The 26,678-nt window shown below is 41.8% G+C and overlaps 1 protein-coding gene across 1 annotated transcript in view; it reads right to left on the bottom strand.

The window, feature by feature from the left end:
• The window catches only part of LOC133525559 (anaphase-promoting complex subunit 1), a 42,027-nt gene that overhangs the window by 5,721 nt on the left and 9,628 nt on the right, over nt 1-26,678 (bottom strand). The window contains exons 10-23 of the mRNA XM_061861857.1: nt 25,419-25,592; nt 23,804-23,960; nt 17,034-17,186; nt 15,023-15,260; nt 13,365-13,527; nt 11,945-12,124; nt 10,463-10,633; nt 8,874-9,089; nt 8,346-8,469; nt 6,678-6,879; nt 5,615-5,743; nt 3,346-3,479; nt 1,521-1,626; nt 731-873 (exon numbers count right to left, since the gene is read on the bottom strand). Coding sequence (XP_061717841.1) covers nt 731-873; nt 1,521-1,626; nt 3,346-3,479; nt 5,615-5,743; nt 6,678-6,879; nt 8,346-8,469; nt 8,874-9,089; nt 10,463-10,633; nt 11,945-12,124; nt 13,365-13,527; nt 15,023-15,260; nt 17,034-17,186; nt 23,804-23,960; nt 25,419-25,592 — 2,290 coding nt within the window. The remainder of the gene's footprint in view (nt 1-730; nt 874-1,520; nt 1,627-3,345; nt 3,480-5,614; nt 5,744-6,677; nt 6,880-8,345; nt 8,470-8,873; nt 9,090-10,462; nt 10,634-11,944; nt 12,125-13,364; nt 13,528-15,022; nt 15,261-17,033; nt 17,187-23,803; nt 23,961-25,418; nt 25,593-26,678) is intronic.

Here is a 26,678-nt window from a genome sequence, read left to right as displayed (position 1 = left end):
CAAATATAACGAATGAACAGAAGACATTTTTAGACTTGAATATTTTTTATTCTATTGTAATTCTTCTTAAAAACCTATTTAAAACTGATATTCTTAAATCATATTTATAAGAGATAATCTGTAGTGCTAAGGTTTCCATTTACACCGAATTACAGCTATTATACAGCTTATCTATTGCTTGTACAGCTACTGTACAGCTACTGTACAGCTCTAATAACGCGAAAAGCTGTATAATTGGGGCCCTTTTTTAACTTATAAGGGCTGTATAAGCGCTTATACAGCTGTAGTACAGCCTAAATGTACAGCTTATAGTATTCAAATAAACTAATATACAGCTCTTATACAGCTAGCAATGCTACTTGGGCTGTAGGACCGAAGGCCGACTTCCCTGTAGGGCCGAAGGCCGACCTCCCTGTAGGGTCGAAGGCCGACCTCCTTGTAGGGCCGAAGGCCGACCTACCTATAGGGCCGAAGGCCAACCTACCCGTAGGGCCGAAGGCCGACCTCCTTGTAGGGCGGAAGGCTGACCTACCTGTAGGGCCGAAGGCCGACCTCCCTGTAGAGCGGAAGGCCGACCTACCTGTAGGGCCGAAGGCCGACCTCCCTGTAGGACCAAAGGCCCGGAGAGCCCGACACATGTCGCATCTACGCGAAACCGAAACACAAGCAACAGGAAATCAGTGTTCGCTCACGTACTATTTCTTACTATCAAAAGTAAAACTGCACTCACTTCAACTGGTCCCAATTGCGATCCCGCTGGAAAGTTATGGGCCAGTACCGGGGGTCACTGACTCTGACCTCCCTTAGAGTATCCAGTTCAGGGATGATGCAGGGCGCCTTCATCTTTCGAACGGCGCCTTCGAGGTCGATCACCTGAAATTTTTTAAGTAAAAATTATGCGTAAAGAACTTCAAGGATATATATTGGAGAGGCGTATGCCCAACAATGGGCCAAAATACTTTATTTTTATTTTTATTGGCTATTTGTGTGTCTCACTGCTGGGCATGGGTAGATTTAAAATACAACAGTGGGCGCGTACTCGCTAAAGTTTTACAATTTCTGGATTTAAATCAATGGTCAATAAATAACTCATGACCACAGAGAAATAAGTATAGAGTGCTCACTCCATACATCTGTTTTGTTACAAAAACGCTTATTATTTTCGTAGTCGACATCTAGCGTCGAGAAGCGGATTTATCAGTACCGCTACTTGACACTAGATGTCACATGTATCACGACTGACGATAACTGTATTGCTCAACAATTTACAACTAATATTACAAGCAGAAGTACATAGTTGAAAATAGAGTTCCAGTTAATCCGGTTATAAATTGCTGAGCATTAGACTTTTCGTTCGTCGCGACATCTATTGTCAACTAGCAGTACTGATAAATCCGCTACTTGACGCTAGATGTCGACTACGAAAATAATAAGCGTTTTGGTAAGAAAACTGATGTATGGAGTGAGCACTCTATGTTTAATTATTTCTCTATGCCATGACTAAGACACAAATGGCATACCTGTATGTGTGCATAGCATAGTTTCCCTGTGCTTAAGTCTCTGGGTAGAATGAGCCGAGGCTCCACGGCCAACACGTAGAGGTGTCTAAATGCCTGCAGGTGATATCTAGAATAAAAAGTTTTGATGATTGTCAATAATTTTGCAAAGCAAAGGGTTAAAATAAGTATGATAGGGTGATGATAATACACGCACGTTGTATTATTATGCAGCTATTTAAGACGCCAGTGGAGACTGCTTCTCCATACAACTGTTATCTTACCTGGATATTGACATAATGGACAATTTTTTACACAATTTATTGTAATAATAATAGAGCTAAATGCTCCAGGGGTGGAAGTGAAAACTTGCATAAGACGCGAGTTGGCACAGTGGCTGTTATCAGCCACTGGGTAGAAAGCGGCGTACACCTCTCCACACCCCTGAGCCGCTCACACCGGTGTTGCTCCTGGTCGTCTTCACGACGGCATTTTCAGGGGCCCATCTAGTGGGCGGCGAGTCACCGCCTGCCTCGATAACTAGTGAAAACATTGTTATGGCAGGTGTCTGGACCTCTTTGCAATAACCCAGTCTCATTGTCCTCCCAAACTTCAATCCATAGACCGTTATACTGTTCACTTTTACTACAATAGTCCCAATGCCTGCTGCGACCGGTTCATGGGTGTCTATTGTTGCGCCTGTGAACGGGTTCCAGCAGGTTCTACAAAGCTCTCCAAGGAGCCTCTACGTGTTGGATCTATATCCCCACGCAAGCCTATCAAAAGACCGGGATTTATGGGCCCGTAACATTCAAGGAGATAATCATAGAAATGCTCCGTTTGACATCTTCCGTTTTTTTGAAGTGAAAACATCTTTAGCGGCGCTGTGCACTTTTTGTGATGGGGAAAAATGTTAAACTCGCGTCATGGAGTCAGGTGTCACGTGACCGTCAGATTGAAAAATCGACCTTGAAATTTCACTCTCAACGGGCCTAAAGAAGTCTCACTTCAAAAATTTGGTTGTTTCATACATTTTGGCTGTCTAATGTTGACATTTTCTATGGGAGAGCAACATTTTATTTCGCTATTTCGGGCTTGTTAAAAGTTTTAAATAAATATTATTATTATAAGACATTATTACACAAATTGACTAAGTCCCACAGTAAGCTCTATAAGGCTTGTGTTGAGGGTACTTAGACAACGATATATATAATATATAAATATTTATAAATACTTTAATATATAGAAAACACCCATGACTCAGGAACAAATATCCATGCTCATCACACGAATAAATGCCCTTACCAGGATTTGAACCCGGGACCATCGGCTTCGTAGGCAGGGTCACTACCCACTAGGCCAAACTGGTCGTCAAGGGTTGTTAAAAGTTGCTCAGTATGGCCTATATATTCAGCCCTTAAATGATTGCAGGTGACTAAATAAACATCCTATATATGGAAGATTAAGAAAATTGCTATTTTGACCCTGAAATATTGCGTATATGGATATAGTTGTCATACAATTTATTTTTCAATAAAATGTAAGGAATCGCATGGTACCATTTTCTTTTGAAAGTAAAAAAAAAATGGACACTGGAGCCTTGTATTTTTTAATAATTTCAATATGTCTTTTTAAATTCCTTTTTTTTTAAATAATGGATGGCTCATTTTGTATCCATTTAGATAAATTTTGTTACAATATTCAACATGTGTCGAGTACCCAATTAGGAGGGTCATACAGAACGAGCCGCCTCGCCTCGCCCGCGAGCGCGTTTGTCTCGCCCCAGGCGTGTCTAGACAGACCGAGCAGCTTTGCGTGACAATTTCATCGCAATACTAATTTACACTACCTGTTATCTTCGCTGTGCGTGGGGAACTTGGGGAAGAACGCGGCCACGAGCGCACCGATGGCTTCGGGCGCCGTACTCAATGTGCCCCGGCCTCCTCCCAAGAATAGGAGGCCTATTGTACAGTGGACTGCCATCTGGAATTGTTAGACTAATTCAATTTATTCAAGAAATATATTTATTTACCGCTGCGAATCCTTTAACCCTTCATATGCGGAAATGTGAATAGGTACGCGTTGCTAGGTATTAATCTAGTGGTTTTAAATTATTCAGAATTCAATACCTGGTGCACGGATTCACGTTTTGGCTAACGAGAGGTTCAAATAACTTAACCTCGTGGACGTCAGCTGCCGCTCCGTTGGTGGGTTGAGGAATGGCAGCCACCGAAACACGTACAATTTATTTGTCTACGCCTCCCGATTGATACTTTGTCAGATTATAGTTTAGATTTATTGTTAATTAGAAAAATCGTCAGCCGATTGTATCGCGGTGGAAAGAACGTCAGCTGGTCGCATGAACGCGTAAAAAATAAGCACTTACTTTTTTATGACAGTAATAACAAAATCATGAAACTTTGCATGTAGCATTCTATCAGTCGTTTCAAATACACGGATTACAAATTACACATACATTGCGGACATAAGTGTAAGGCGCGTATTTTTTTACACGTTCATGTGACCAGCTGACGGTCATTCCACCGCGATACAACCGGCTGACGGTTTTTTAAATTTAAAATAGCATCAAAACTATCATCTGTATCAATATCAGCCGGGAGACGATGATTGATGATATATGTTTCTGACCCGCAGTCTATAGGCATATTGTGAAATGCGGAAATCTTTATCTCGTTCCCTGAATCGACGGAGGCGGGGCTCCTATCTCTAGACAGTTTGTCCTTGGGGCATCTGAAGCAATCCCAACGAACCTGTCCTACCTATCTATTGGTTTAATGCGTCTACCGTCAACATTACAATCTGCCGCGGATGGTCTTTCTTCTGTCTTGAGCTGATCTCCACCAGTGTCTGTCATGAATTTTCAGAAAGTTTAGGTCTATGATTCTTCGTTTTTCTATATCTGGGCGCACGTTGGTGTAATGCGATATTATCTGCACGTCGTGTACCTGTCCGCCGTGTGTGAGCGCGGGCGCGGGCGCGGCGGCCGGCTGCGCGGCGGGCGGCGGCGCGGGCACGCGCGCGCGCAGGCGCCGGCACTGGCGCAGCACCGCCACGTCGCCGCGGCCGGCCGTGACCTGCACGTCGTGTACCTGTCCGCCGTGTGTGAGCGCGGGCGCGGGCGCGGCGGCCGGCTGCGCGGCGGGCGGCGGCGCGGGCACGCGCGCGCGCAGGCGCCGGCACTGGCGCAGCACCGCCACGTCGCCGCGGCCGGCCGTGACCTGCACGTCGTGTACCTGTCCGCCGTGTGTGAGCGCGGGCGCGGGCGCGGCGGCCGGCTGCGCGGCGGGCGGCGGCGCGGGCACGCGCGCGCGCAGGCGCCGGCACTGGCGCAGCACCGCCACGTCGCCGCGGCCGGCCGTGACCTGCACGTCGTGTACCTGTCCGCCGTGTGTGAGCGCGGGCGCGGGCGCGGCGGCCGGCTGCGCGGCGGGCGGCGGCGCGGGCACGCGCGCGCGCAGGCGCCGGCACTGGCGCAGCACCGCCACGTCGCCGCGGCCGGCCGTGACCTGCACGTCGTGTACCTGTCCGCCGTGTGTGAGCGCGGGCGCGGGCGCGGCGGCCGGCTGCGCGGCGGGCGGCGGCGCGGGCACGCGCGCGCGCAGGCGCCGGCACTGGCGCAGCACCGCCACGTCGCCGCGGCCGGCCGTGACCTGCACGTCGTGTACCTGTCCGCCGTGTGTGAGCGCGGGCGCGGGCGCGGCGGCCGGCTGCGCGGCGGGCGGCGGCGCGGGCACGCGCGCGCGCAGGCGCCGGCACTGGCGCAGCACCGCCACGTCGCCGCGGCCGGCCGTGACCTGCACGTCGTGTACCTGTCCGCCGTGTGTGAGCGCGGGCGCGGGCGCGGCGGCCGGCTGCGCGGCGGGCGGCGGCGCGGGCACGCGCGCGCGCAGGCGCCGGCACTGGCGCAGCACCGCCACGTCGCCGCGGCCGGCCGTGACCTGCACGTCGTGTACCTGTCCGCCGTGTGTGAGCGCGGGCGCGGGCGCGGCGGCCGGCTGCGCGGCGGGCGGCGGCGCGGGCACGCGCGCGCGCAGGCGCCGGCACTGGCGCAGCACCGCCACGTCGCCGCGGCCGGCCGTGACCTGCACGTCGTGTACCTGTCCGCCGTGTGTGAGCGCGGGCGCGGGCGCGGCGGCCGGCTGCGCGGCGGGCGGCGGCGCGGGCACGCGCGCGCGCAGGCGCCGGCACTGGCGCAGCACCGCCACGTCGCCGCGGCCGGCCATGATCTGCAAGCCGACCACGCGTACAGAACACTGCCCTGCCGAGCCTGAACCTATACTATTGTGATACAGGTGTGCTACGTTGCTCATTACGGGTCCATATTGGGTTGCATAAAAGTTTAAGCCATATCTTTGATACCCATAAAAACTTATGTCATAATCATCATTGCGCATACAAATAAAAAGTCATATATCATACATTTTTAGCCATAATATTTGATGACATACATAGCATAGCATACGGTGGTATAAGAATACTAATTGAGAAGTGCGAGTCTTATGCCCAAAAACATAACTTACGATATAATGTCGCGAAAAGTGAGTACATGGTTTTTAAGGCGGGGAGCAAGTGCCCATCATACGTCCCACCCATTCGCTTGAATGGCGTACAACTGAGGAGGGTTTATTCCTTTAAGTATCTTGGGTACTTGGTCACCGACGATATGCGTGACGACGCGGACATCGAACGCGAGCGTAGGGCATTAGCTATTAGGGCTAATATGGTCGCCCGTAGGTTCAGCAGGTGTACAGCGCAAGTTAAAATAACACTATTGAAGCCTACTCACGCTGTGCCAAATTGTCTACTACAAGGATCTCAGTACGACTGTTTGAATGTGTGAGTGATACTTAGAAATAGAGTCAAGAAACATTCTGTCGACATTAAGGGGTAGTTTTTGTACAATGAAGTGTTCAATGTTTGTTTTAATAGTTCAATATTTATTTAAAGAGTGCGCTACACATAATTTACAGTATAGAAATACCAAGACTACTCCACAAAAAAATTAAAACTCAAAATTTGCAATTGTGGCGCCATCTAGTGAGGTTTAAGCTTTGGGTAACCTAGTCGAACCACCTTAACAGCACGAAGCAGAAGTCAGCGTCCGAGAGTTAAGCGCCATCTATCGGCAAATTAGGTCACTAATCTGCCTATTTAACATACCATTCCCGCAGACAGAAGACAGACGCACAAACAAGCTTCCAGCGTGGACCGCCCCGCTAATTCCGCTATGCTCTTGCCCCGAACTGTGAGGAGAAGTCTTGTGTAGTGTAGTGCGGCGTCCCTGGCGTCCTCGTCACCGGATCCGGCGAAACGGAGGCCGAGCGCGAAACACGCTCCGGCTACGATGTTGCAGTATGCTTGGCTGAGAACAAAATATTACTCATCAAATTTTAGTCGATAATCGCTAACGTATGCGCCGTGTAAGGCTTTATGTGCTCTTAAAATTACGGGAGCAGGTCATATTATGAATACGTTTGAGTCTCAAGGAAGCAGTGAACGGAAATAGAACATGGAAGCATTCTGTCCGCTCAATTATAGCCCAACGTAAACTACCCTGAGGTGGGCGGGGCTTACAAACTACTCGATTGGCAACTTCAGTTCGACCGAGCTGACAATCAGTGACGGATGGCTAAATCGGTTTATAAAAACAGCGTTTTTTTATAATTTAAAATGTCTTCATGTGTCGTGAAGTGGTGGTATAGTTCAATAAATATTAGTGGCTATAAAAGAGTGCCAACTAAAATATATGCAAAATTAAACAGGTTAAAAAACGAGAAATTTAAACGTTAAAATACTTTTATGTATATTAGAACGTAATCATATTTTCTTAAACAAGCATAGCAGAATTTTAAGAGCTGTTGATCTGGACCACCATCTACAGTGGCGCCAACTGGTGAGCACAAAAACGGTAGCCCTCATTAAGCAAGTACTTACCCCGAATTTCAACTGAATCAGATATCAGGAAGTGGTTCAAATGAAATGATTTGAATCAAACATACAGAGCTAGTGAAGCTAATAAAAGTGTATAATATAATATAACCTTCGTGCATTCCGACATGGTTCACGATGACGCGACACAACAATAGGCGTAGCGTTAAAACGGCTTGATCCGACTACTATCAATATAAAGCAGGCTTGCCGATTTATGAGCTTCCGTACCCAAAGGGTAAAACAGGACCCTATTACTATGACTCCGCTGTGCGTCCGTCTGTCGCCAGGCTGTAGCTCATGAATCGTGATAGATAGACAGTTGAAATTTTCACATAGGATGTATTTCTGTTACCGCTATAACAACATTAACAACAAATACTAAAAAACTGAATAAAATAAATTTGCCGTTTTTATATATAATGGTACGGAACCCTTCGTGCGCGAGGCCGACTCGCACTTAGCCGGTTTTTTATGAGAGGCTTCTACGGTCACGTCTAAAAATATCGATACGGACAAAGTGCCAAAAATATGTATACAGGACCTTATTGCTCATATATTAAGGTAGTTTGTACATATTTCTGGCACTCTGTCCGTATCGATATTTTTAGACGAGACTGTACTTCCTTCTAATAACCGACCGTTTTGGCCTAGTGGGTAGTGACCCTGCCTATGAAGCTGATGGTCCCGGGTTCAAATCCTGGTAAGGGCATTTATTTGTGTGATGAGCATGAATATTTGTTCCTGAGTCATGGGTGTTTTTTATGTATTTATATATTATATATATCGTTGTCTAAGTACCCACAACACAACACAACCCTTATTGAGCTTACTGTGGGGCTTAGTCAATTTGTGTAACAATGTCCTATAATATTTATTTATTTAATAAAGATTGCTTACTTCATGGCTTCATAGTCAATGTTCTCGTCAGTGGGCTTCACGAAGCAGTAAGGTCGGATGGTGGAAGGCACCTGGTTTTCGATCCATTCCTCGCTGGCTTCTATGCTGTCCCACATTATTAGGCCTGATGACAAATACACATATACATAAATAAGCACGTATGTACATTACGATACAAGTGCGAAAAATAGGAAATTCGCACATAAATCATACGTTTTACAGTACATATGGCCCTTTAAATTTTCGACATAGGCACGTAAAGTGCTAATTATCGTACTAATGCGGTAAAGTAGCGCCATAATTCATTATATGTACTGTAAATTGAATATTCTTATAATTCTTATCCAACAATTAAATAAAAGGTTTTGTGAAGTTGGTCAATAATTAAGACTAAATAATAACAAATCACCCTCCCTACTTATAGATTTTACGTCGACACTTCGTTAGCGCGATGTAGGAATCGCGTCAACCGGCACAGCGCCATCTAGCAGACAATTGGGTCAACTTTGACGAGTGCACGTTACATACCTCTAGCGATAATTCTCAGCATGAGCAGATCAGGGCGCACGAAATCCAGCAGGTAGGCGGTGGTGGGCGGCGCCAGCCAGCCGGCGATGGCCTCGTTGTTGGAGCGCAGGTAGATGAGGCCGAGGGCCAAGGTGGCGCCGGGAGACGTCACGTCCAGGTTCACGCCCGAGCCGGAGCGGATCGACGAGCTTTGTTTGAATTTGTCGCGTTGAGCACCTGAAAAAAAAAACAATGATATATAGTCTGTCAAGCAAAGCATGCCAGTAGCAATGTACAGCAAAGTGAAGCAGGGCAATACTCAAAATACACTATTGCGTTGGTATTGCGCTAAGAAAAGCAGCAATGTACATCGAACCAATACATGTTTTTATAACAACGATTCAAAATGTAAACAAACATGATGACTCGCGATTTTGGAATTATTCGAAAACAGTGTTGCTAACCCACGATTTTTGAAATTTGCCGCCTACTGACAAGCTAGAAATTTGCCGCCTACTGACTGCTTGACCAAGTATAGTAACGAGGAAGCAAGTGTACCACAGAATAAATAATAGTGTTACCGTACAGAAAAGAAACTTTCTACATAACCGAAGTTTGAATCGGGGATAAATCATGTTGTTCTTTTCTAATGTATGACACTATCCCTTTCCGCTATATAGGGATATCAAAATTCAAGTCATTGTCTTATCTGTGGTTGTGCACGCAAAGGAGCGTCAAGTTTAGCCAACACCAATAATTGCTCGTAGCAATGTTGAGCCGAACGGAGCCGAAAACGACCGAATGTTGCAGTTTCCCCCACTAGTAGTACATGACTATTTTCTCGCACTTAAAACTATACACATAGTACATATAGACAACATTGCCGTCTAATACTTTTTCTAACAGTCCATTGAAAAGAAGAAACTTATCACTAGATGGCTCCTTGATTCAAACCATAGAGAAACGAATAAGCATAGAATGCTCACTCTATACATCAGTTTTCTTACCAAGACGCTTATTATTTTCGTAGTCGACATCGAGCGTCAACTAGCGGACTTTTTAGTACCGCTACTTGACACTAGATGGCACGGGTGTTGCGACTAACGAAAAGTGTATTGCTCAACAAATTACAACTAATACAAGCAGAAGGAGTTGAAAATAGAGTTCCGGTAATCCGGTTATAATATTAACTGACAATTGTTGAGCATTAAACTTTTCGTTTGTCGCGACATCTATTGTGAAGTAGCAGTACTGATAAATCCGCTACTCGATGCTACCGTACCGTGTTTAGGCAACGAAGCTTGCTGAGTTGACTAAGTAAGGTACGAGATTGAAAAGCTTGATTATATCACTATTGTATACAATACTTTTTCTACGAGTCATCAAAAATAATACTTTTTATTCTATAAAACCTAAGTAATGAAAATTGGTAATTATCTCAGCAGACGAAAATGTAGTACAGAGACATAAACGCGCGAGACTTGTAGTTATGTACCGTACTGTCTGTTTTGTATGCTGTTAGGTACATTCACCAGATCTAGGAGCACGTTCACTACGTCAATAATTTCTTCATTATAATTGTTTTGGTTAATTTCACTTATTCGACATACCTGGTTTGGTAACTCTTTCGCCGCCGAGCATGTATGTTCTCAGAGCTGTAGCGTGTTGTGGTTGCGCGTCCTTGCCGGCTCGTACGCAGACTAGCCCCAGGGCTAGACCGGCGGCGAGGGCGTAGCCTTCACGTTCGGCGCAGGATTCTGGCTCAGGGCCTGGCGGTTTGCCTGTCAATATTTAATTTCAATTTGAAATATATTGTATAATGCTTACAATTGAAATTCTCATTCTGATCATATACCTACCGCTAGTAAATCGGCATAGAACTCGTTTTTAAGGTTTATGAGCTTAGTGATAACCTTTTGTTTTATTTTTTATATAAATAAATATTACACCAAATTGACTAAGTCCACAGTAAGCTCAATAAGGCTTGTGTTGCGGGTAATTAGACAACGATATACATATATAATATATAAATACAAAAAAAAAGTAAAGGTTGTCTGGAAGAGATCGCTTCGTAGCGATAAGGACGCCTGTTGTTTACCTCTATCTTTATGTATTATATGTGTTTCCATGTACATTTATTCTGAGGTTGTGCAATAAAGAGGATTTGTATTGTATTGTAAATACTTAAATACATAGAAAACACAGAAACAAATATTCGTGCTCATCATACGAATAAATGCCCTTACCTGGATTTGAACCTGGGATCATCGGCTTCATAGGCCCCTGCCTATGAAGCCGATGTACATATTCATAACTACATAACCCTTTATGTAGTTATGAATATGTACATAACAAATAGGTATGATACGATATATATGAACACCTTGTCTGCTCCAAGTGCTCCAATATATTTAATAGCGACAATAGACTAAACCTCATTCATTAATTTCTGCCGAGGTAGTTTGTTAATAGTTCGAGGCTGAAATAATACCTTTCACCCGAGTTAAACAATCTACTTTTCATTTCGAATACGAGGAAAGTAAAATACATGTGTTTTTTTTTAAACATGAAGTACTTGATCTACTTTCAGTTAACCATTTAGGTAAAGGCATCATTACTTATGAAATGGGGAGTTAAATATCAGAATGGAAATTGTATAATAAATCCATTTTAAACCAAATTTCAATTGCTTATCGTAAAAAAAAAATTAACATACTTGGAAAGTAAAATGCTCTAATAGGGCCGATATGTACAATGGTATATAGGTCCAATAAAACAGTACATTAAAAAAAATGCTCTAGTGCAGAAATGTATCACTTGCTGCAACTTTTAAGAACAATGACCCTCTTTCAGATCCTCTTTCTTTGAAAAATGAAATATTACTATTTTAAAAGAATACGTACCAATCTCCAATAACAGCACTTGTGCCAAATGTGTGTGTTCGGTTCCTTGGTACACTAGACCCAATCCCAATAACGCAGATACTAATATTCCGTGCCGAATATATAATTCCACGTCAGTTGGAGCAGACAGTGTTTCTAGGTGAATGAACAAATATGATTATTTTCCCTATTCTTATAAAGAATACGTACCAATCTCCAATAACAGAACTTGTGCCAAATGTGCGTGTTGGGTTCCTTGGTACACTAGACCCAATCCCAATAAAGCAGATACTAATATTCCGTGCTGTATGTCTAATTCCACGTGCGTTGGAGGTAATAAGGCTTCAAGATGGATGCTCATCATCTTTGTTGCTTGGAGGTCCATTGTACCTGAGAACAAAAAAATAAAACAGATTAAGTGTCCCCAGCAAGCTCGGTTCTCCATACAAAAGTAGTTACGCTCTTATTTTAAAACGATTAGCTAGATTGCCCTGAAACTTGGTACTTTAGGCTAAGGTATATAGTTCTGTAATTGCTATAGATTACGTGAATAATACGGATCTAGCATAAATTGTGTTAATGGGAAGTATAATCTAATAGTATTTTATACATTCGTGATATAATAAGAGAGCTTGCTGAGTTGCCTAAGTAAGGTACGAGATTGAAAAGCTTGATTATATCTCTATTGTATACAATAGTTTATGTAGCTTCAGATACCAGAGTTTAAAAAAATAGGACGTGCGAATCGGACTCGCTCACCGAGGGTTCCGTACTTTTTAATATTTGTTGTTATAGCGGCAACATAAATACGTCATCTGTGAAAATTTCAACTGTCTAGCTATCACGGTTCATGAGATACAGACGGACGGACGGCGTAGTCTTAGTAATAAGGTCCCGTTTTACCCTTTGGGTAGGGAACCCTAAAAATACAGCGTATTTAAGTTTTTCATACAAAACGTGAAATCCGCGGTCCCGAACACGCACATCTATCTCGCTCACGCTTACTTTCAGTGAGAGTGAAAGAAGATCACGAACCTATGGCTTTAAGTGAAAAAATTGATTGTATTTCTGAGCTATTTTTCATTATTCATTTATTTGCATAAGATAGTTACACTCATAAAAAATATCATTATAATAAAATGCGCATTACCACCAATATATACAAATGTAAGTGCAAAATAGCAAAGAAAAAGTTAAACATAAAAAAAAACAATGATCAAAGGAAATAAAACCACAGAATAAATAATAGTACAGAAATTACACTTCCTACAAAACCGAAGTTTGACAGCGATTCACGGACGAATCATGCTGTCCGTTTGTAAAAATTCAAGTCCTCTTATCTGTGGTCGTGCACGCAAAGGGACGTCAAGTTGTGCCAACCCTAATAATTGCTCGGATGTCCGAAAGGAGGAGTGTCACCCCACTGATAAAACTAATGCCGATCAGCGATGGCAGCATGGTTCCATTTTTATCACTTGTCATTATGCCCGTCACTTTCGCGCTTACATACTTGTTAGAACGTGACAGGCATGGTGACAAATGATAAAGAGCTGACCATCTTAGCCCTACTGAGTTTGGTATTTTATCTAGAATTAACAGTCAGGTCTAAATAACAGAAACATGAACCTACCTCTATAAGTAGCAGCGATCCCTAAAAGCAGCCCCACACTTATCATCTCGTTGCAGCGGACAAGGTATTCGTACATGTTCATGAAGGGCATATCTTTGAGGTGCCCGTTCAGCCCTAAAGCCATCAGGAAACCAGCGTGCTCAGTTGACATTTCTTGGGTGCCCTGAAAATATCAATCAACTTTAAGAGGGAAGTATACAACGGGATACAAAAAGAGAAAATATTTTCCATTCTACATGATTTTGTTGTATGTTATTGACACAATATAGGTTTTCCTTTTTTTCGAAACATTTTTTTTTGTGAATCCTATAAACCTAGAATATATTATGCTGAAGCGATCGACATCAAAATTAAAGTGATTTGTTAAGATTTAGTTACCACCTTACAGAAAACAGCAGCCAAATTACACTAGACCCTACTCATAGTGTTGTGTTCCTGCCGGTGAGTAAGGTTGCCAGAGCTCAACGAGGGGGGGCAGGTTTAGGGTCGGCAACGTGCATGTAACTCCTCTGGAGTTGCAGGCGTACATAGGCTACGGACACTGCTTACCATCAGGCGGGCCGTATGCTTGATTGCCACCGACGTAGTATAAAATAAAAAGTTAGTGGAAAACGTTTTCTCCCGAACCCCACCCCACACTAGCGTCTTTTGAGCGTCTAGTGGGCGCTATGGAAAATGACGTCGCTGTGCAGTTGCGCCAACGTTGCGTCGACGCTCGGGAGACGCTAGTGTGGGGTGGCTCTAACTGCCGGTACAGAGGGACTGAAACGCGAAGGCAATTTAAGGAATGGGAGACTGCACAGTTCCCATACAAATTGCAATTGGGTTGAAGTCCGTCTAGCCGACCTTAACCTATGACCAGGTCTTGTATATCGTTGGATTAATTACAATGTATGAGGCGTCATTAGATTTGGCTCATGCATGGGTCATTCCCACAAACAATGGTTATATTAAAATTACTTGCGAATTTTAATCGTTTAAGTATACTTCTACCACATATTCTAAGTTCTATGTTTAATGTTTCTGATTCCGTTATAGTAAATATTTCCTGCCATCATAAAATTTGCTCGACGTTTTGTTTCTTTTGTTTTTGGTTTTTTGATTAAATTATATTTTATCTTTGACACTTAGAGACTTTTACATATCTAAAGAAATTTAGGATTTGTTATTGTATTTTTTTATCATAGTTTTTTTGTGTAAATCGACATTTAGAGACTATAAATCTCTAATAAAGTATCTAATATTTAATTGATTCCATATTTGTAATTGTTATTGATTGTAAATTGGCCCGAATAAATGTTTGTAGTGATTTTTTTAAATGATTCACTAAATAAAAAGTGCTTTTTATATTTATTTATATAGCCATTTGTTTCCCATCAAATAGCTGTTTACTGCACTGTTGACTTGTTTAATCATTATTTCCTTGAATAGGAACCCCTATTTGGGTATAGGCCTCCTCCAGTTTAATATAGCTTTCTCTGTCTTTCGCTTGGTTTTTCCATTCCTTCCCAGCTGTGGCTATGATGTCCATGGCTTAAAAGGTCGTGCTTGTCGTCTTTTACCGCTAGCTCCGTGCCATTTCGTTACTTCTGCCGTCCATCGCTTATCGTTGTAACGTGGCCAGGGCCAGCCCATCGCCAGAAACAAACCGTACTTACCCTAGGTTTATTGTAAACGACCCAACTAGAATCGATGCTGGTCCCAGTCATAGGTACAAGCGCTAGTCCCGCCGCGACGCCATTGTGGAAGTTGGGCCACAGCAGCGCGTGCGGGCCGGGCTCGGCGCCGGCCACGGGGGCGGCGCGCGGCGGCGGCGCGCGGCCCGACACGCACAGCGCCGGGAGGGTGAGCGGCTCCGTGGGCGCGCACGGCAGGCTGCGGAGCGTCAACATGCCCCTGCAACGGGTCGTTTAGGTAGACCCTTTCGGAACACTTATCGAGGCCACGGTATGAATATAGTATTTTTTTTACTCCCGTACTTTTATCTGTCATTATGTAAATGGTCGTGCCTTTAAAACCCTACCTTATAGTTGTCAAGACAAGTCTTTAGTCTATTCCCCATAAACGCATTTTTGCATACACGCAGTATCTTTTTCGTACTTTTCGATACTTCGTGTAATGACCGCTTAAATTGTGTGAAATACATTGTTGCCAACCTTATTTTAAATGTCATCTGTGACAAATAAGTGAACCATAGACAAGTTTTTTAATTTCATTCATTCATTTTCCCGCCCGTACCCTACATCCTTTGTTACTTCTTGAATAAAGGTTATTGTGGTTGTCGAATAAAAACTTAACTTTTGTGTTAAATAACAGTTTGTCTTTCAAGTTAAAATGGATGAAAACGAAAACTTAGTGTCTACGCCTGAAGAAATATAAGTGATGGCCCAAGATGTCACTAAACATTTTCTGCCTTCAAAATCACGATAGATGAAATGAAAAATATTTGTTAAATTTACAATTTTATTTCAATGTAAGTGCTTGGTCGTAGAAAAAGTATTGTATGCAACGTTGTTTAACTAAGTCAAAAAATACTCGTAGCGTCTTTATTAACAATTTTCGGCTTCGCCATTATGCAACCGTTGTTTAAGAGAGGTCAAAAAAGGCGAGTTGCGTGAGTAACAATTTGAGGCGAAGCCGAAAATTGTTAAAAAAAGACGGCACGAGTATTTTTTTGACTCAGTTAAACAACGTTGCATACAATTATTTTTTCACGACCAAGAACTTTCAAATAAAATTGTAAATTTAACAAATATTTTTATTTCATCTATCGCGATTTTGTAGGCAGAAAATTTTTAGTGACTTCTTGGGTCATCACTGATATTCCTTCAGGCGTAGACACTAAGTTTTCGTCTTCATCCATTTTAACTTGAAAGACATACTGTTATTTAACACAAAAGTTAAGTTTGTATTCGACAACCACAATAACCTTCATTCAAGTAGTAACAAAGAATGTAGGGTACGGGGGCGAAAATGAATGAATGAATTTAAAAAAACTTGTCTATGGTTCACTTATTTGTCAGAGATGACATTTAAAATAAGGTTGGCAACATTGTATTTAATACAATATTCTTTAAGTGGTCATTACACGAAGTATCGAAAAGTGACAAAAAGATACTGCGTGTATGCAAAAATGCGTTTTTGGGGATTAGACTAAAGACTTGTCTTGACAACTATAAGGTAGGGTTTTAAAGATGTGTGCACGACCCTTTAAATGACAGATAAAAGTACGGGAGTAGAAAAAATAGTTATTTGTTTTACATGGGGGCAAAGTTGTTGTTTAACTACTCGTGCTAATATTTTGCGTCAGCGCCATAGTCCTTGTCCTGACGGTGAATAGATGCTTCTCCTGTTCCTAGCTAGTCATGGTCTAATAATTATGGACGCTGTGTCAAGTCAATGGTTACAGGAATCGAAGTTGGAAGGGATTAGAGACTTCTACCATTCCGTACGTTTTAATAAATAAATAAGTGACTTACTTGGTGACAGACAGCACCATAGTCCTTGTACTGATGGCGAATAGATACTTCTCCTGTTCCTCGATCAAGTCATGGTCTGAGACTTATGGGCGCTGTGTCAAGTCAACGGTTACAGGAATCGATGGTTAGAGTAGATTCAACACTTCCGCCATTCTGTGTGTTTTAATTTTTAATAAAAAAAATGACTTACCTGGCGACAGGCAGCGCCATAGTCCTGGTGCTGATGGCAAATAGATGCTTCTCCTGTTCCTCGATAAAGTCATGGTCTGAGACTTCTGGGCGCTGTGTCAGGTCGATGGTTACAGGAATAGAGGACTGGAGAAGGTTGAACACTTCTGCCATTCTGTGGAAATAAGAGTAAGAATTTATTTATTGCCACATAAAAGGAGATGTTACAAAATATGTATATTAAAATAGTTATTTACGATACAAGTGCAGAAAATAGGAAATTCGCAACGAGTGGTGATAAATTACGAGTTGCGAATTACCTATTCGCACGTGTATCGTACAACGTTTTACAGTACATTACGGCTCTTTAAAGTTTCGACTTATGCATGGAAAGTGCTCATTCCCGCACGCGGGCGGGAAAGTAGCACCATATGTACAGTCGCCATCAGATATATGGTAGCGGCCAAGGTACTCAAATATTTCGGAGCAGCATTAAATTTCAATATATTAGTTACGATAGATAAGGTCTATAATATCGGACCATATAATTCGCCGTAAATTTGGGAGCAGCGACTTTTCAATTAATTCGTGACATACAATGAGACAAAGATATCGTAACAAACAGATCGTCAATGGTATCTAAGCAGTCAAGGTGATCATAAATATCGGAACATTTATGAAAAAATATACTGTAAATCCGTATGACATAGTACAGTCGCCATCAGATATATCGGAGCGGCCAAGGTGGTCACAAATATCTGAACAAAACCTCTATTGTCAAGGCGATAAAGTACATGTTCAGATATTTGTCCGCTCCGATATATTTGATGGCGACTACCTACACATTTGAATTCGTTACTACCTATATTGACTAAGTAGTCAATGTCAAGGATGATTTTGACGACTATTATGGATGAGCAAGTAAGTTTCTTAGACACATGAGATAATTTCAAGCAGCATTCTCGAAAACTGTATATTGATAGGTAAGCTAACGACACCAGTGCTCGATATTCACGCAATGATCGACACTTTCAACCTTATTTCATAAGTAATAGACGTGAACTACTGGTGTCGTTTATTGGGTATTAAGTTGTCGATCATTGGTATCACTACCTTATTCATATGAATATAAAAACTTAATATAAATAAAAAAACTGATTTAGTAGAAAATATTTTTATTTTAAGAATCAAACACGAACAATATTTACTTATACCATTAAAATAACCTTTTAATACGTGCTTCGCTAGCCGTAAACAAAATAAAACTCTGCTTTTCTTCAGCCTGTGAAAACGTTAGTACTTCGTGTAACTTCCCGGTGGCTCGGCGTTTAATACAGCTTGCAATCGTCTTCGCATTGAGCCGACCAGATTTTCACACACGTTTCGCCCTCTAAAAGACTCCCAAACGTTAAGAGCGTGGCGTCTTAAAGCATCTTTGGTGCGACACTGGTATCCGTCCCACTCTTGCACCATTTTACCCCATAGATTTTCTATGGGGTTGAGATCGGGGCTCTTTGCAGGCATTTTTATGCGAGTCAGCACATCTCTGTGGTCATGAATCCATCCCTGAACCAAGCGAGCATTATGCACCGAGCTGTTGTCTTGCATGAATGTTATATGCTCATTGGGGTAAAATATTTGGGCAGTAGGCAAAAACGACTCCTCAAGTATTTCTTTGTAATCCACCGCATTCATACGACCTGTAATTTCTACCAGCTCCCCTGGGCCATCTTTACACATCCAGCCCCAAAATCCAATTGTAATACGCCCACTCTGGCGGTTAGGCACTACATTTTGCTCCAGATAACGCGTATTGTCTGGTCTCCATAAACTCATTCTGCCATTATCTGCTGAACAGAACACCTTTTCGTCCATAAAAATGACTTTATTAAAATTATGATTCAAATACCTAGCTGCAAATTGCAACCTGTCCTCTTTGTGTCTATCAGTTAGTGCCGGTTTCCTTGCTGGCACTCTATTTTGTAAACCACCCTCTTTTAGACGCCGTCGTATGGTACTGCTCGATACTTGGTATTGGTTTGCAAACTGGGTGGTATTTATGAATCTTTCTTCACGAGCTTGATTTATAATATCCATGTCTAGACGCCGTGTCGTAGAACGTGGACGTCCAAAAGATACATGATTCGACAAAGCTCCTTCTTGCTGCCATCTCTCCAGCCATCGATACACGGTGTTTCTCTGAAATAAAATTTTAATTTATTAAATCATTATCGTAATAACCTTTGCATTTAAATTCTGTAAGTATGTATAGTAAACAATACTTACTGCAACTCCAACTTCATTAGCTACGTCTGTTATAGGCAGACCATCATTCCGCAATTGTATAATTTTCTTTTTTATTTCAATATCTACGCGATAGGGTATCATGGTCGTGGGCAAAATTGTTAAAGATTAAAATAACAATTTTCGCAGTCTACTTTCGATAAAATATTACGAGGATAACAATTGCAGGAAGTTGTCAACGTCAAGAATATAGAAAACCAAGAAAACATGAAGAAATCAAATATCGAACGCAGTTTGAAGTAGGACTACGCGAGTTAAAAGAGTTCGCACGTGAAAGATAATTACCAAGTAGGTTCTAGTACTTGATCAACAATTCAAACGTGATAGATATTAGATACCTATACTAATCATTTTAAGTGCAGTCGCCATCAGATATATCGGAGCGGCCAAGGTGGTCACAAATATCTGAACAACGCTATTCTCAAGGCGATAAAGTGCATGTTCAGATATTTTGAGTGCCTTCGCCGCTCCGATATATTTGATGGCGACTGTACAGTCGCCATCAGATACATCGGAGCGGCCAGGGTACTCAAAAATATGCGAACAAGCACTTTATCGCCTTGACAATAGAGGCGTAGGGATGTGACGACCCCATCGCCCACTGGTTTTCACCAGCGCAATCAGTCAACGCAGGGCAGCTTGTGGCGAGCTGTTGGAGAGTAGCGACTCCACGTACCTGAGTGCCCCTGGGGTGCCCTGTCGGATGGTGGGACAGGTCCCCTGCCTCTGGCTTGCCTTAGTCGGCTGTCCAGAGTGGGGTCGTTAGAGCTTTGTTCTCGAGGGTAGATGTGGAAACCTACGTGGCGAGTTGGCTATATGTTTAAAGTCCAGTGACACCTCTCTACCCCCAGCTCCCGCACCGGTGTTGCCCTTGAGCCATCTTTGATGTCGCTTTTTATGGGGGCCCATCTTGCGGAGGGCGAGTCACCGTCTGCCGGAAATAAAATTGGATACCGTTTTATTAGGCAGGCGTCCGGTTCTTCATCCAATAGCCCAGTAATCAGTCCATACTATTCACCCAATAGCCTAGTACATTTTAGACTCCATTAACTCTCAATAGTCCTTACACCATGGCGGGTGCTGTCGCTTAGTGTACCCCTCTCTTTTCATTAAATTGTCAAAAGGGCCTCTGCGCGTTGGCTTCGGCTCCGCATACGCCTCCCAAAGGTCCGGAACACCATTGTTCCGTGGTCGGGAAAGACATACACGATAATAATAATGTAAAACGTAGCCTAAGAACGAAAATGAATAAAGGAAATAATAATGTTATTTTTATCCAAAAAAAGCAAAACTACTTATAAGGTAGAATTCATAAATCCGCGGACTGATTTGACAGCTCTTTTCATACATTTGACAATCGCTTTGTTTGCCAGGAGCTGTCAAATCAGTCCGTGGAATTATGGATTTTAACTTAGACGGGGAGCTGGCCACGTCAGATATGACACAATAATGAGAGCAACGAAACCCCTCTAGTTAGTTTGCAATACTATGCTTATTTCTAGATCCGGACATCTGGCAGCTGTAAAGTGGTGGAGGTAAAAGAAAGCAAATAACTTGAAGAAAATAAATTCTAGAGTTCTGGTTTTGATCCAATATTATGAAAAATTATGTAATTAATTAGATTATACATATAATATCTAAAGGTTTCGATTGGCGGAAGTAGTGCCAAATGATGTATAATGTAATTTTTGGTTACTCGCCTACTGTTCTTGTTTGCGCAATAATACACAATGTTTTTAGGGTTCCGTAGCCAAATGGCAAAAAACGGAACCCTTATAGATTCGTCATGTCCGTCTGTCTGTCCGATTCTGTCACAGCCACTTTTTTCCGAAACTATAAAAGCTATACTGTTCAAACTTGGTAAGTAGATGTATTCTATGAACCGCATTATGATGTTCACACAAAAATAGAAAAAAAACAATAAATTTTGGGGGTTCCCCATACTTAGAACTGAAACTCAAAAAATCTTTTTTCATCAAACTCATACGTGTGGGGTATCTATGGATAGGTCTTTAAAAATGATATTGAGATTTCTAATATCATTTTTTTCTAAACTGAAAAGTTTGCGCGAGAGACACTTCCAAAGTGGTAAAAAGTGAGTCCCCCCCCCCCGTAACTTCTAAAATAACAGAATGAAAAATCAAAAAAAAATATATGATATACATTGCCATGCAAACTTCCACCGAAAATTGGTTCGAACGAGATCTAGTAAGTAGTTTTTTTTTAATACGTCATAAAAATTTAAAAAAAATTTTTTTTTCATCAAACCCATACGTGTGGGGTATCTATGGATAGGTCTTCAAAAATGATGTTTAGGTTTCTGATATCATTTTTTTCTAAACTGAATAGTTTGCGCGAGAGACACTTCCAAAGTGAAAAAATGTGTGTCCCCCCCCCCTGTAACTTCTAAAATAACAGAATGAAAAATCAAAAAAAAATATATGATATACATTGCCATGCAAACTTCCACCGAAAATTGGTTCGAACGAGATCTAGTAAGTAGTTTTTTTTTAATACGTCATAAAAATTTAAAAAAAAAAATTTTTTCATCAAACCCATACGTGTGGGGTATCTATGGATAGGTCTTCAAAAATGATATTTAGGTTTTTAATATAATTTTTTTCTAAACTGAATAGTTTGCGCGAGAGACACTTCCAAAGTGAAAAAATGTGTGTCCCCCCCCCTGTAACTTCTAAAATAACAGAATGAAAAATCTAAAAAAAATATATGATATACATTACCATGCAAACTTCCACCGAAAATTGGTTTGAACGAGATCTAGTGAATAGTTTTTTTTAATACGTCAATAAATTAAAAAAAAATTTTTTTCATCAAACCCATACGTGTGGGGTATCTATGGATAGGTCTTCAAAAATGATATTTAGGTTCCTAACATCATTTTTTTCTAAACTTAATAGTTTGCGCGAGAGACAGTTCCAAAGTGGTAAAATGTGTGTCCAAAGTGGTAAAATGTTGAACAAGATCTAGCAAGTAGATTTTTTTTTAATACGTCTTAAATGGTACGGAACCCTTCATGCGCGAGTCCGACTCGCACTTGGCCGCTTTTTGTTCTAATGTTAAAATATAGGCCCTGTTCTCTATAAATGACACAACTTTAGCAGTTTTTACCCATTGCGTCATTACTTTTTTTCAACTTAAAAACTTTGTTGGTCTGTCACTCTGATCTCCACCCATTAAAAGCTGCCAGATGCCCGGATCTAGCAATAAGGATGGTTATGCAATCTAACTGGACTGATTACAAACCTCTCATTATTGTGTCACATCTGACGTGGCCAGCTCTTAGACCATTACTTACATCAGATCTGAACCCATGACTTTGTGCTTTAACTTTTTCGACGCCATGTCAAACGCAAAACCTACCACTCAGATGCCACGACATCTAAATGTCAAAAATGAAGTTAAACTTTATGCGTGTGCATGTAGGACTATTTTGCTCTGTGGTGGGTGACCGATATATCGGTCTTTGGCGTTGGACCTGTGGTGTCGATATATACGTCTTTGGCGTGGAAAAGGTTAATAGTCAAGGGACTATCAATTACGCCATTAAGCATCTGACATCTGACATAATTTGACGAAATTAAGCTACTCATTCTACGCCCGCCAATTTTGACATTGCGTCGAAACAACGATTTTGTAGGCATTTAGTTTTGTAAAAAAAATTGTCTAATTCGAAAAAGACGGAAACATAGGTATTTTGTCACGATGACAAGTCCACACTCTTTTCGGTGAATGTCACAACAAACAATTTCGTTCTAAATTTAAAGTATTGATAACATAGTATTAATGCCTGTCTGAAACCTTATTTTCATGGGTCCAATCTTAACTACTTTAAGTTGTATTACACAAACTTAAGGTACATTTTCTATAAATGTTCCGATCTTTATGATCACCTTGACTGCTTAGATACCATTGACGATCTGTTTGTTACGATATCTTTATCTTATTGTATGTCACGAATTAATTGAAAAGTCGCTGCTCCCAAATTTATGGCGAATTATATGGTCCGATATTATAGACCTTATCTATCGTAACTAATATATTGAAATTTAATGCTGCTCCGAAATATTTGAGTACCTTGGCCGCTACCATATATCTGATGGCGACTGTACTGTAATAGTATATTATTGCAGAGGCCGGGAAAGGGCAAGTCGTGGATGAGTTTCGATTTTCGACAAAGACGAATCCACGAATTGCTGTTCCTGCCGATGCATATATAGTGCTTCTCTCCAAAAATGCGAGGAAATCAGGTAAAATAATACATATAAAACACCCATGACTCAGGAACTAATATCCGTGCTCATCACACGAATAAATGCCCTTACCAGGATTTGAACTCGGGACCATCGGCTTCATAGGCAGGGTCACTACCCTCTAGGCCAGACTGGTCGTCAAAATATAGGTATAGATATCAAGATTATTTTTCGCAGCGATATATGAAAGTCAGTCATAAAATGAAATAGAAAATACCTGTGATCCCTAGGATACAGCAAGCTCAGCAGCTTAGTGTTAAGATGCTCCATGCCCGTGTTGGTATCACTGTCTTCGTTCTTCGATAGATTCTCTTCAGAGGGCGTACTGTTTAGAGAGTACGCCGTCTCTTTCTCCAGGACCTCGAGGGCGAGGGCTGTGAAGGAATTGGAAATGTTTTAGAAAAGTACATGCAAGATGAAGTTGAAACTTATAGAGACCGTGCGTGTTGGAGTCTGCCATCTCGTGAATCGAAAGTGAAAACAATTACTACTCTTCACGATGGCTCTATTTCGCATGTAGGGTCTGCCATCTATTGGCTTCAATCTAAAAAGAGAAACTTGACATAATGCTTCGCGCCAATGAATAGGTGGCGTCTGTGCTGCCGTCTACAGTTCATGCACGCACCCTATATGATTGCGGGCATTGCGACCCATCTGCGTTTGGAATTTCCATACGCCAAGATTTTCCTTGACATGTCAGGATTTTTGGTCTTTTGTCAGGATTGCGGGACTTAAAGAGTGTCAGGTTTTTTTTTTAGATTTTACATTGTTATTTTTAAATTGTAATTCTTGCCATACGCCAAGATTTTCTTTGACATGTCAGGATTTTTGGTCTTTTGTCAGGATTGCGGCAGACTTGGCGAGTGTCAGGGCATTTTTAGAAACATTAGCTGACCACTAGAAGTTGGCTAAAGTTAGGAGTTGGGCAGAGGAAGGGGAAGATTATGCTACTAATTACAGTGTAAAGGTTTTGAAATTAGGAATTTATACTCTGTATCTTTAGGTATTTAAATAAAAGTAAACAAAATCTACCCTCAAAAGGCTCCTTAAGCTAGTTGAAGGTACTTAGATGAAAACATTACACGATCAAATAATGTAGGTTATAGTCGGGTCGTTCAGTGACAGATCCAGGCGGTTTGTATTTGGTCAGTTAAACAATAAATGTTATAACAACCCGAAAATGTACAAATTGTTTGTTTACTTTTATTTAAATACCTAAATATACAGGGTATAATGGGCAAATTTTTTAAGAAATTACCATCCAGGAAATGTCAGGATTTTAAGGGTGGTGTACGGATATTGGGCTGAAGATGCGCGCGTCTATTGACGTCTTTGGCAGTCAAAGGGTTAATCTACATGTATTTTTTATAGGACATTCTTACACAGATTGTTTATAGTCTTTTTCAAATGGGAAGAATAGGGTGACATTAGGATTTTTTTCGTTCCATGCCATTGACGTTTCAGACCAATCATTTTTTAACAAAAATAACTTGGTTCCTAATCAAAATATGTATCTTCGTAGATTAACATATCTCATTGTAATAGACACAAATCACCAAAATAAATAATACTAGATAATAAAAATAAAAAGATAAATTTAAATATTGTTGAGTTTCTTTATGTAAAACGGAACTCAATTGCAAAAGAGTTTGGCTACTTATCGACCGAATCGTTTCCGCTAGTGACAAATCGTTTCAGTCGCGTCCAATTATGCCCTTACCGGGATTCGACCGTCAGCTCGATAGGCAGGATCACTACCCACTAGGTCGTCATTCGTCATATATACCCCGTTCAAATACCCCAACACACGCCATATGCATGTCAATACTTACATTCCATATATTCGTGTTTATGTTTCTGGTCGTTAGCCAAGTCCTCCCGCATGGCCAGCGCGCAGGCGCGCGGCGGCCAGGCGGGCGGCGGCGCGGCCTTGCAGCGCGCGCACACGCTCAGCAGCGCCAGCGCCAGCGCCGGCGGGAGGTTGTCCAGGTCTCGAGGGGTTATGCCTGGGGAAAAAGGTAGATATTTTAAAAATAGTTAAGCTCTAGAATTCTGTGGCCCTAGTGAAAAAGGGTACAAGTCTCTGGCAGTTTAGGTGTATAAGGGCATAAGTGTTACGTGGAACTTACACCCCTTTACACCTGCGCTGCCAGAGACTTGTACCCTTTTTCACTAGTTGTATATGATCGAGCGAGCGAGAAACATCTATTTCAACTTGGACGAAAATGCTTTTGAACGTTGTAGACCGCAAGCCAGGAGCATATTTCGTCAGTCATTCTCGGCGGATACTTCGTTAGATGATAGTTTAGATGCTGTTTTAAACTAAAAAAACCGTCAGCCGGTTCTATCGCGGTGGAATGACCGTCAGCTGTAAAATGAACATGTAAAAAATATGCGCCTTACCACGTTATGTGCGGCAAAGTATGCGTAATGTGTAAATTGCGTAATCCGTTGATGGCTTTTCAGGCTTTTATGCCTGATGAAATGCTACATGCAAAGTTTCATGATTTGTTATTGCTATCATAAAAAGTATAGCGCTTATTTTTAACATGTTCATGCGACCAGCTGATGTTCTTACCACCGCGATATAACTGGCTGACGATTTTTTTAATTAACAACAGCATCTGAACTATCATTTGACAAAGTATCAGACGGGAGGCGATGACATTTTTTTTTTGTTTTACGTGTTTCGGTGGCTGCCATTCCTAACCCACCAACGGAGCGGCAGCTGACGTCCACGAGGGTTCATCATACCCAGCCGTTAACCACTACACGAGTTTTCAGCCGGGAGGCGATTGGTCATGGAAATTATTCCTGGCTATTGATCCGGCTGTTCTCCTCTACAGATAGCATTTCTGAACCGATTTTCGATAGCTATAATTTGTGAGATCTATAGTTCGTTTTTTAGCATTACAAAGAAGACCAAAATGCTTTCGTACGTAAATCCGTGTGTTCTACACTCCCGGCCAAAAGTATAGAAACAAGCTTATATTTTAATAGAAAAGTGTGTTTTTCAAGCGATGTAATATATACTACTCATTAGAAACAATGGTAAATATAATAGTAGAACATTTTAAAAGTAAATTACTCAA

The sequence above is a fragment of the Cydia pomonella genome, chromosome 15 (assembly GCF_033807575.1).
Source record: "Cydia pomonella isolate Wapato2018A chromosome 15, ilCydPomo1, whole genome shotgun sequence".
In the NCBI taxonomy this organism is placed as follows: Eukaryota; Metazoa; Arthropoda; class Insecta; order Lepidoptera; family Tortricidae; genus Cydia; species Cydia pomonella.
The sequence above is the reverse complement of the archived record's forward strand: the minus strand, read 5'-3'. Positions and strand labels throughout refer to the sequence as shown.